Genomic DNA, 11774 nt, shown 5'->3' with positions numbered 1-11774 from the left:
CCAGGGGTTAAGAGGGGATCAGGGCTCTACTCTGAATGTGTGTGGGCATTTGTTAGAAGTTTATCTCTTGAGGTGAATTAAGTTAAGTAGAGCCAGCCATTTTTGCCTGATCTAACCTCCTCAAATGTCTGTACAAATCAGCATGTGGATCGACCTAACTCTAATTAGGCCGATTTAGGTATAATGTCTGCACATACCTTCAAAACACGCCTAGTGTAGACTAGACATTCCAGTCCAAGCCACGTCATCAAGTCAATGGAAATGTTGTTGTCTTCTTTGACAAATTTACCCCTTGTAGCATCATGCTGGATCAAAAAAGTGAGAGTCCCACCCAACTCTACCTCCATATCTGCAAGAAGCAGTATGGCAATTCACAAGGTGACACTTTTCCCTTGAGTCAGTAATGACTCAAGGCCCCAGCACGATGGTAAAGGAGCACTATAAATGCCATCTTTTAAATGAAACACCAATAATAAATCCACAACCACTGGTAGTTATGAAAACTTCCTCCAGTTTTCAGAAAAAGAGGGGTATTGACTAGTGTCTGATCCAAATTCTAGATCTAAGTGTTGCAGTGAGAACATCAGCAGTGTCCTTGTCATTTTAACTGTCTAACAGTTTCCTCTCAACTTCATCTCCTAAAAGTGTATCATGTAATTATGCATGCACAGTTAAACAGTTGCAACTTTTTACCTCAGATGTGTCTAACAAACTGAGATGGACGAAATGATCCTTGTTTAAAGATTATTTAATATTTAATTTAAAATATGCTTCAGGATACTTTGGGATGAAAAGTATTAATAAACCTAACATATCTTAGTAGCTACACTTCTACAAACTAAAATGCTAGGCTACAGCATTGGTTTTTGCCTATTCTGCATTTGTGCATGCTACAATTTATTGGAGAACATATGGATTTGCATTAATTTTTAAGCTCATCAGTACCTTGTAAAAGGTGGGGATGAAGAGGCTGGTGAGCTGTAAGAACTGCTGTCATCTCATCATGGTCAGAAGGATGTATGTATTCATAAATGCTATTTCCAGTAAGCTCCACCTGTGAAAAAACATTAGAAAGTACATCTAGAATTTTTCTTGTATTATAAGGCATTCTTCAGTGACCTGCATATTCTGTATCTGTCCCCTGTACACTGTCCATTATACTTTATAATACAGTTTTAAGTTTTTATAATATACTCCAAAGTTTAAGTTGTTTATAACATAGCCCAAATTACCCCTGTTAAACTGAATCATTTCTTCCTCAGTGACAAGTATTTTCAGGGATTTTGCAAGCTTTTCTGATGTCATGCTGGACACAGGGGAGTCGCAAGTAGAGACAACTGGCAAGTGAACAGATTAAACAACACAGCCCTACAAATGTGAGATTGCTTCAAAAAAGGGGAGAAAATATCTCCATAAGCAGTATTAAATTTTCAAAGCATCACAGGAGATAAAAATATTAACATGTAAATGTTTCCAGAAACCATCAACCAGGTTTTATCATCATCTAAGCGTTAACAGCCAAGCCACCCCATTGGTATATATCCTTTGTCTTTTGACTAATACCATCCAAAAATATAATCAAATTCTTATTTAGGGTTGAAACTAGTGGATATACTCCCACTGATCTCAATAGGCACTGAATCCCGCTTCAAGCAAATGTGCAGTATAACATAGTACACCAGTTCGGCAGTGTCTTAAATTTCAGCAATATACTGTATTTCTGTTTCTCACTCAGTCTGAACCTCTGTTCATGCATGGATGTGCATATTCCTGCCTTTCTAGATACCATGCACATAATAAAAACTTAAAAAGTGGAAAGTGCTGTTATAAGCTAGCAAGCACCCTATGTCCTTTTGCTAACTCCGTTTGGCACTTGTAAAAATGCAGCAACAAAAAGTCTCCAGATAGATGCAGTAATTGATTTAAGTAGAGACCCAATACTTTGAGCCTGTGTTTTAAATTAGTGTCAGGCTGCCCAATTGTTCAATGTGGCCTGATGTGCATTGGGCCCCAAAGATCAGACACAGCGGAGAGTTGAAGTAATTTAACCTATTCTTCTGGGCCAATCCAACTGATTTGCTAAGATGTGCAAGTTGCCTTTTCTTTGGAATAAATGAAGTTGTCTCGCCCACAAATCTTTTCCTGAAAATGTCTCTCATAGTTCCATTTTCTGCATTATTCATGGAATGTTTCTTCCCAGCACTAGACAAACTAATTCTTTCTAGTCATTTATTCCCCCACTGTTCCCTTCCACTCCTCCCTGCAAAATCAAAAGCATTGGTACTTATTTGATATTCCAAACAAACATTTGCTTATTTCTTTAAATAAAGTTTCATGGCATATGAAAAGCAAAGATACAGAATTAACAATGTTAATTTGGTTAAATCATTTCCCAATGAGTAACATTTAAGAATTCTTTACTGTTCCTCTTCAGAATTGTAACAGGTGGGCACAGCAATGTTAGTTCATTATGTTTTAAGTTCTGCATCTGGGAGAAGGTTTAGAGTTCAGAAGAGTGAATTGTTCTGTGACTCATGTTTTTTTAAATAATATTTGGGCAGAAGTACCATTTCTTCACTGCCATCTCCATGACTCTCATAAACACACACAGGCATATACCATTATGATTCTTGAAAAAGCAAATTGACCATGTATTAGATATTGTGTATTGCACTGGTCTAAACCATAAAAGCAGTCCCACCTTAAAAGGAATTTTATCCTTAGTCCATAATGTTTCAGAAGAGTATTTTTTGCCTGTGAAATACACCCGATTGGACCAAACAATATTGTTTCAAAAAATGTCATAGGGGAAGATGTTTTCATGCCAACTGCCTCCATTTTAAAGGCTTTCCTCTGTTCACTGTCCAGCAAAACTAAAGACCAGTTAGGATAATCCAAAAGACCCTTATTACATCTTTAGTCTTATTGAGTACAATCATAATCCTAGACTTGAGTCAAATACTTCAAAAATCAAGCTCATATGAGTATCCCTTACTTTTGCAAAAGTATCTCTGTTGATATAAACAAAACTGCACACAGAAGTAGGGACTAATCACAGAAGGATTTGCAGAGTTGGGCTTCTGGTCACAATTTTAATCACGCTGTAATTTAGATTTTATTTAAAAAAATAGTAATAAAATGTTTTATTGAATGAATAATTAGTTTTTTTGTATCATCCATAGGGAGATTAATTTTACTCTTGTGTGCGGTGCTGGTGAAACCAGTTAGATTACACATATATTACTAAGGGCAAAATTTGGCTTATTAATTGCAAAATGAATGTAGGAAAACTAAAGCCGTCTGAGAAAATTGGGAGCTAAACAATAGTCAAATACCCCCCATATTTGGAATTAATATTTGAACTGACCACAGCCTCCTGTTGTGCACATTGCATATATACTTTCTAACCCCACAATACAATACTGAACACTTAAAAATAAATTACTGGTTGAATCCATAAAACTTCTATGCATGCAGTTTATTAAACTAGCCCTTTGGATACAGGATTTTTATATCTGTAAATACCTACTTACTACCAAATTTATTTATTTCCTACTAAAAGCTTTTTTATGTGTAACTCAGTTGTAAGGTATCTTCCTGCCAAGAAATGATTCATAATAAACAGAGGACTAAGTAAGTGGATTCTGCATAAAATAATTACATATTTTGCTGAATGAAAGTAAGTTTCAAATGTTTTCAGTTCAATATTCAAAGATCTGTGAAAAAAATCAAAGATAAGCTTCTTTCTCTAATGAAATGGGGAAAGAGCTAGGAAGCAGGTCTAAACTTTAAAATGATCAAATCTATTTTTCAAAATTGTTGTCTAATTCTTTTTAAAGGCTTTTCCCTCAATGCTGCAAAACATGTGGACAGCAATATCTATATGTATATATTTACAACTACTAAACTGCATAGCTTATTTCATATTATCAACTTTTCAACTGATGTGCCAATAGAAATAAATAAGGGATTTGCTCGAAGGATTGTTAGATACCATTCACACAGGCCACTTGTAATGTGTGTGAGACGCCCCTACATTTGCAGACATGTGATGTGTATTTATAGAACCTTCCGTTACAAAATGCTAACACACAAATCAAGGGTTCATGAAATAAAATCAATATAAATCTAAAAGTTTAAAAAAAGAACTTCATCAGGGAATTCAGTCCATTTATTATTCAGGGAAAAAGGAGATATAGGATCAGCTTTTCAGCTGGTAAAAATCAATGGAGCTATGTTAAAATCAGTGGAGCTATGCCGATTTACGCGAGATGAGGGTCTGATCTGCAGCATTTACTATTCTTATTGGCAGGGTAACCCCAAATCTTGCCTCTATTTTCACAATGATAGGACTTCTAAAAAATACTGTTTCTGGTATTTTTGCAAGAAAATACATCAGGGGACACAGACTTAATGGAGAAAAATAAGAGTTGTGTAAGATGGTGTAAGTTATGCACTGTTCTCTCTGCTGAAGCTAAAATCAAGATCAGCTGAAACTTATCAGAGGACTCCAAGAATATCTTGTAAATGTTTTTAAAGGCATTTTAAGTGTAGTGCAAATATCTTTTAAAAAAACTGCACTTTAACTGGAAAACAATTTGTAGAATAGTAATTGTCAAAATGTTTTAAAAAATGGTCTTTTTACAAAAATTCTAAGAGGTTTTAGAAAATCATCATCAATAACTCAGAGCACTCCAGCCAATCCAAGCTGAGCCCGCACTCAGATGTAAGAGTTCTTGTTGAAAATACAGTGTAGGATTATGACTGGATAAGGAAAAATTGCAGAATTTGCTGCTAGGGGCTAATCCCACTATTATTGGTAGTATCAATAGCAAAATTCCTTGCGACTTCAAGGGAAGCAAAAACAGGACCTCACTTGGCACAGACCTTTTAAAAAATAAACCCCTGAGATCCATGTATATCTGTCCTAGGATTAAAGTGTCTAAAAGAAAACTGTACCTTAAAAATAATAATAAAAAATGTAGAGAGTGGGAAAAGATGTCATGATATAGCAAATACTGCTGAGAAGGGGGATGTTGAGCATTTTGTTTCTGGAGTGAAGGAAAAAAATATATTATTCAGGCTCCCAGTCAGTATTTTACTGATACAAATAAAAGGAAAAAATGCATACTAGGTAATGTCTGGGGTTGCCTTATGCAGGATTAATTATCAAACCCTGTAGCAATGGCCTTTAAAACAAAATGTAAAATACTGCTCCCTAAGTGCCACCCTTAATTTCACACATTGTCTTTGCTCTATATTGTTCCCACTAGTTCAAGGCAACAGCTCCTGTTTAAAGATGTAATCATAATTTGCTGATGGATCTTGCTTCAGTAAGCTTGACAGACTAAAATCATCCAGTCCTTCCCTGGGCAAAGGATTTCAACTAGAGTTTATAAAGATGCATCTAAAGAAAGTGGGTGAAATTCACCCCTGTCAGAGGGCCAGAATAAGTATCCTCTTGAAGGTTTACAGGATTTAAATAGTTCAGTAGTCTCCTGCACAGGGCTGAACTTCAGCCCATCTTCTTTAATGTAGCATATTTAGCTTACTTTACTCTCTCCTATTAATTTTGTAGTGCTTAGATTTTGCTAGGATGTATTGATCACAGCCTACAAGGTCCTGACAATTCATTACTTCTACAAAAGCAAAAAAACCAAACAAAACAAAAGCAACTTTAGTGCAAAAATCTAAAGAAAAAGACTGGTAGCAGAGTAAGCAACAGTACCTCATACAGAGAAAAAAGAGAAAAACTTCAGTGATGGCTAATAGGAACATCTACAGTTTTAAAATAATTAGACTACTTAACTGGGATCACACTTATTGTGTTCATTATAGAACTTTTAGCAAATGGGAGTATAAAGGCTTTAAGAAAGACATTAAAATCAGAATTTAAGATACAGGAAAACAGGACAGTATTATTTCAATTTTAAAGACTTTGAAATATTTCACTTTGAGAAACCTCATGCCACAGCAGATTTGAGAAATAGATAAAATACAAAATTATCTTTGGAATGATATAAGAAGTTGTAGAAAAAATATTCATACAAAGCACTGAGTAGTTTCAAATTATCAAACTTTATTTTAATAGAGACTACAAAAATATCAGAAGTTTTCTTCAGATTTAACAAGCAGCCTTTTGGGATAATAATACAAGATCTACTTCTCAGACCTATTAAAGTTCATTTTTCTAATAGCTACAAGGTATGAATAGCAAAATTGTAAAAAATGCACCCAAAAGATTTGTATACTTTCCCACTATAAAAGCAACATCAATCACAACTGAAAATTAAATTGCATGTTTAATCCCTAGGACTCAATGCTTTTGGTCCCAGGGACAGCCTTCCTGTATCTTTTTCACCAACTCTTCCAAACGCCACTGAAAGAATAGCACACTTTTCTTCTCTCTCCATTTCCCTCCCTCTGCTAGTATTCATTTCTCCCTGCTTTATTCATTTTTACAAAACACTTGGTATATAGCAGATATGAAAGATACTCCTTACAGAAAAGTTTTTTCTTGAGAGTCTGATCCAGACCCTAATGATACCAATGAAAGTCTTCTACTGGTCTTTTAGATCAGGTACTGTCTGAAAATTTCTGCAATATATTTTCAACTAAAAGTATTAAAATGTATGTTCTACAATACATATCATTCTATTTTCTGCCGTACCTACCTGTAAAAGTTAAAAAAATATTAGAAGTGTCCTTTAAAAAATGGCATATACACAACCAATTTCTACTTGTGCAGAACAGTAGTAAACAGAGTTTTATGAGTTCTATCACAACCATATAAAATGCTTTACTGAAAAGACCACTGAGCTGGAAAAACTCAGGAAAAATTACCCTGAATTCCATGTGAACGCTCATAAATCTGCTCCCCTTTGCCATAGCACATTTACCATAAAACTCATGTTTTACATCAGATTTCCTTTCTATTTCATAGCAATTCTCAATATTGTACACCATCCAAAAAGGTACAGACTGAAAATCTCAACTTTTGTCTGAAATGTATATTACTGCAAAGGCAGTAGGTTTGAGTTTCAGGCTCAAAATGTAATTTGCAAAAAAATATTATTTATTACCCTGCTTAAAGGTAATAAAGAGCAAAATATAAAAAAAAACACACGAAATGATATAAGGCAAGACAATCACTTGGCATTTGTAAATAAATGACTCAAATACTATGTTTTCTTTTATGGAAAAAAACCCCCTTTGTTCAGGGGAAGATATTATTGTCACCATCACTTGTAAATCCAAACTTCACTGTTTAACAGATGGACAGAAAGTCACTCCTACCTGGGAAAGACCAAGATGTACAGATGCTGTTTCTGAGATATACATTATTTTTCCATCAGCTGCTACCACAAAAACAAAGCCATCCAATGTCTGCAAAATAAAGAAAGAAAGAAAGAAAGAAAGAAAGATCTCCCTGTAGATAATGCAAGCTAAATATTTTACGGTGTTTTGGAAGAAAGATTTTATCCCACTGTTCCAGAGCAGAAAATACATTATTCAAAGTACAACTTTAACTCATGGTTTCCCTGTGAAGACTATCACATACAAATTTGTGAAATTTAATTCAATCTCTACTTGCAGATGCTAGCTTTACTGCTTTACTTTAAGATAACATTCTCCTGTTGATTCTGGTTATTTTAGTACTTAGCACAAATCCTGAGTTATGTGGTACTTAGGGGAAAATCCATGACTATACAGGTCATTTTTTATGGTGTAATTGGCAGAAAGGGCTTACTGCTATTTGCAATATATTTAATGATACCTTAAGCAACGTTTTAAATTCTTTTGACTATCTTTTATTGATACTTTTGTGAACAAAGGATTGCCTGCTATGTAATTATCTTGAACTTACAAGGGATGTAACGGTCTGTGAAAATTTCAGAAAAAAACCCAACCAACATGAGACTCTTAATCAAACTGAAAGTGACACGTATAGTTGCTCATCTGTAATACTGCAATCTAGAAATCTTAACTAATAGGAACAGTTTATGGAAACTTATGTTCCAACCCAAACTCTTACATGAAGTAAGAAACAAGTATTACTCATGCAAGTAAAAGCCTGGAGACGTTACTTGTATATAGGTATCTCAGAGAAGAAAAACTGATAGGATACAAATGAAAACTACAAAGCTGGACACAATGCAACTAATGAATGAGTACCTTGATTTTTGTGTAGTCAGATTCAGGTACTTTTAATGCAACTTATTTTTTCCTAGCCAGATTCAAGAAAAACGGAAATATTTCATATCCCTAATCACCTTTTAAAAGGTTAAAATACATACATATGAGGCTCACTGAAAAAAGATAATGTGGAAAGAGGAAGCTGATTTTTAAAAGTACAAAGATAAAACAAGTGGGATTTTTTTCTATTTGCTAATTTATATTGTAGAATACTGAACCAAGAGGAAAGCAATAAAATCCTGTATGCACCACTCTTACAATGCTACCCCAATAAAAAAAATCTAAATTATTCTTTGGCCTACTGACTATTTTATAGCATGTAATTGAAACCAGATTACTCTTACCTATGCTTTTTTACCTTTTTGTGTAACAAACAAAACCTTGTTGAGATATTTAAATGGCAAAGAAATCACTGCATCCTAAAACACAGTTTTGCTGTAATATTCATTGTAAGCTGACAAATGCTTCTCCATACTGTACTTAAATTGTGATAGTACTTTAATTAAAAACCCGTCTTCTTAGGGTTTTCTAGCACAGCTACAAAAATATTTTAAAGTTGAAAGCAAGAGCTATTTAAAAAACTTAGTTTTCACTAACTGCTGGTTTTATAAAAATGTTAAGTATTCATAGAAATAACTATTTTAAAAAATAATTTTACAAGTAATAAGTATATGCTATTACTTAACTGTTTTGGCACTATACAAAATACAGAAAGGCTAAGATTAGGTGACTAGTGTACAAGCAAACATTGTATTATATAACTGCACATGAAATTTCTGAGGTAAACCAGTGGTTCCAAAATAGGTGATCCCATGCTTGAAATAATTTAAAAATAAAATTTAAAATGCATATTTAGCAGCTCGTTGGGAATACCTCCAGGAGCACCACTACCCAGCCTTGCCAAAATACATTTATTAGAGCAGTGCTACAGTTGCTGCAAACCATTAATGAAAGATCTTTTCTCTTTCTAGAAAAGGGTGTTTTCTAAAGTTGACTTACAATAACAAGGGTGTTATGACAGAAAGGGAAAAATAAAATCACTCTGACTTTCATCTCAAACCTCAGCTAAGCCCGCTTCATTTCTGAGTAACCTGTTTCCCCTTTTTTCCCTCTCTTATTAACCTCTGTTGTTCTATTTATCTTACAAAACCAACAGAGATGGGACTAATGAAACTCGGCATCTTGTATCTGTCCAAACCAAGGGGGAGGAGGGGCGGCAGAGTTTTACCAGGATCAGTCCCTAAGGTTAGATTTAGGGACTAATCGTCCCTCTAAAAAATCGTCAAAAGGTATCACTCGCCTCCCTCCCGTGTCTTGTCTTCCGAGCAGCAAAGACAAGAATACCGTACAACCATTTACACTCAATTACAATTACACCCAGTCCTCCTCGGGTATTGGATCAGTTAGGGAGCGTTTTCGAAGGGAAGCACACAGCAGTACCTAACACAATCGGACTGAGGCTTCAAGTGCCGCGGTGCAAACAGCTGCTACAGAGCAGCCTGGAAAGGAGAGCGGCAAAGGCACCTCTGAAATGCACCTCCCCGCGGAGATGCGGACTAGACGATCGAGGAAAGTTTTTGCAAACCGCTTTGCAGTCTTCACACATCCGAGGGGGATTTGCTTTTTAATCTCCAGCCCAGGGAACAACTGGGGGGGGGGGGCGCGCGCATAAAACAGCTCTCTGACCAGAAATGAACCTTCTCCTGTAAAACGAACCATTATATGATCACCTTTTACTAGGTTTTTATATTCGGGGAACGGCACTAAATTGCCATATCGTTTTTTTTAGATGCAATCGTTTCTGTTTGACTGCCCCCCCGGGGCAGAGCCCTGCCCGGGCCCGGCACAGTCACACCTGGATGCCCAGGTGCGAGGGCGCAGGAGCCGGGATCCGGATGTGGGGGGCGCCGCTCGCTCTCCCCTGCTGTGGGGAGCTCTGCCTCCCGCCCTGCCCGCACCAAACTACCCCGGGGGACCCTCGGCTGCCTGTGCCGCTGAACCCCCCCCCAGTCCCCGCGCCTACCTGCAGCAGGTGCGAGCCCAGCTCCTTGGCCACGTTGTCCAGGGGCCCGATCCTGCTGGGCTGGCCCCAGGCGTCCCCCAGCCCTGCAAAGCAAGCGGCAGCGGTGAGGCCGGGCGGCAAGCGGAGCCCTTCTCCCCTCCGGCGGCGGCCCCGAGCCCGCACCAACCCCCGCTCCGGGCCCGGCGGGAGGGTCGCCTCTCCCCGGCTTGCTCTCGTTTGCTCCGAGCCGGCGGTGCTTGCCCATGCTGAGGCTCTTCGCTAGCTCCGGGCCAGCAAGTCCCTGCCCCGGGCTGGCGCCTTTCATTTTTGCGGGGGGGAATCTCTGTGCAAGGTGGGGGGGCAGATGCACGGAGGAGCCCTGTCCCTGTCCGCCCTGCGGGCTCCCGGCCCGGCCCGCGGGCTCCTCTCCGCCGCTTTCCCGCCCGCGGGAGCCCAGGCGCGGAGCCGCCACTTGTCCCGTGCTCCCGCCGTCTGCAGCGGGACAGACGAGGCCGAAGCGGGGCAGGCCGCAGCGCGTTAGCGGGGAGCGCGTCTCCCGCGGGCACCCCGCAGGCACCAGCGCCACACGGGCCGGCCTCAGCCCGGAGCCTTCTCCCGGCGCCCGCCCCTGGGGCTTGCTCCTTGCGGGCCTGCCGGCTCCCGGTCCTCAGCCGGGTCGTGGGGCGCGCGCGTTCAGGGGGCTGCTGCCTTGCTGGAGGGGCGCCCGGGCTGGCCGGCAGGTTTCCAGCCCCGGGGCGCCGGGCGCCTCCCTCTTCCCGGCCCCGCCGCGAGTCCTCCGCTTCGTCGCAGCAAACCCCGGGGGCGGCCGAGTCCTGCCCGGCTCCGCGGGACACCGCCGGCCTGCGACCCCGTGGGGTAGCGTGCACCGCACACATATGGATGTACGTACATCTATATACACACACACAGCATGTATGCATGTAGTATAAATATTACAGACACACGCATCTATCTACCTAATTATACACACGCACATTTATATTATAATAGTCACACACACAAACAATCTTTCCTGCCCGAGTGCAGCGGGGCTGGACCCGATGATCTGTAAGGTCCCTTCCAGCCTCTAGCAACTATGTATACATATATTGATAGTTTCACACAGATACTTGTACCATACACTCACACACATATTATAATTATATATACAATGATACATACACACATACCTGTCTCTATACGCACACAGAATTTATACATATCCACACACGTGCATATACAGATATGTTTATACTACACACACACATAGTGATGTGCACACACACACATTTGCACGCACTTGCACAAATATATACGTGTGTGTACATATAACTATATACATACACACATTTATATATATCTATATATGTAAAGATATATAGATCTATCAATATCGCTATCTCTAGACAGATAGATATCTATATCTAGATAGATGTGGATATGGATATATCTATATCCCCGCGCACACAAATCACCGTGTGCGCGGAGCCGCAGCCCGGGGCCCGCAACAAGCGCCGCGAGCCCGTGCGGAGGCGGCGTGTGCGGGGCCGTGCGGCGGGAGTCTCTGGACGCCGGG

The 11774-nt window shown here is 39.3% G+C and overlaps 1 protein-coding gene across 1 annotated transcript in view; it reads right to left on the bottom strand.

Annotated features, from left to right (window-relative positions):
• Positions 1-11419, bottom strand: part of SIM2 (single-minded family bHLH transcription factor 2) — a 65108-nt gene extending 53689 nt beyond the window's left edge. The window contains exons 1-4 of the mRNA XM_019557108.1: positions 11389-11419; positions 10220-10302; positions 7297-7386; positions 946-1054 (exon numbers count right to left, since the gene is read on the bottom strand). Of these exons, the coding sequence (XP_019412653.1) occupies positions 946-1054; positions 7297-7386; positions 10220-10302; positions 11389-11419 (313 nt within the window). The remainder of the gene's footprint in view (positions 1-945; positions 1055-7296; positions 7387-10219; positions 10303-11388) is intronic.
• Positions 11420-11774: the final 355 nt, after the last annotated feature.

This window comes from Crocodylus porosus, unplaced genomic scaffold (assembly GCF_001723895.1).
Source record: "Crocodylus porosus isolate Cpor-Errol unplaced genomic scaffold, CroPor_comp1, whole genome shotgun sequence".
NCBI lineage: Eukaryota > Metazoa > Chordata > Crocodylia > Crocodylidae > Crocodylus > Crocodylus porosus.
The sequence above is the reverse complement of the archived record's forward strand: the minus strand, read 5'-3'. Positions and strand labels throughout refer to the sequence as shown.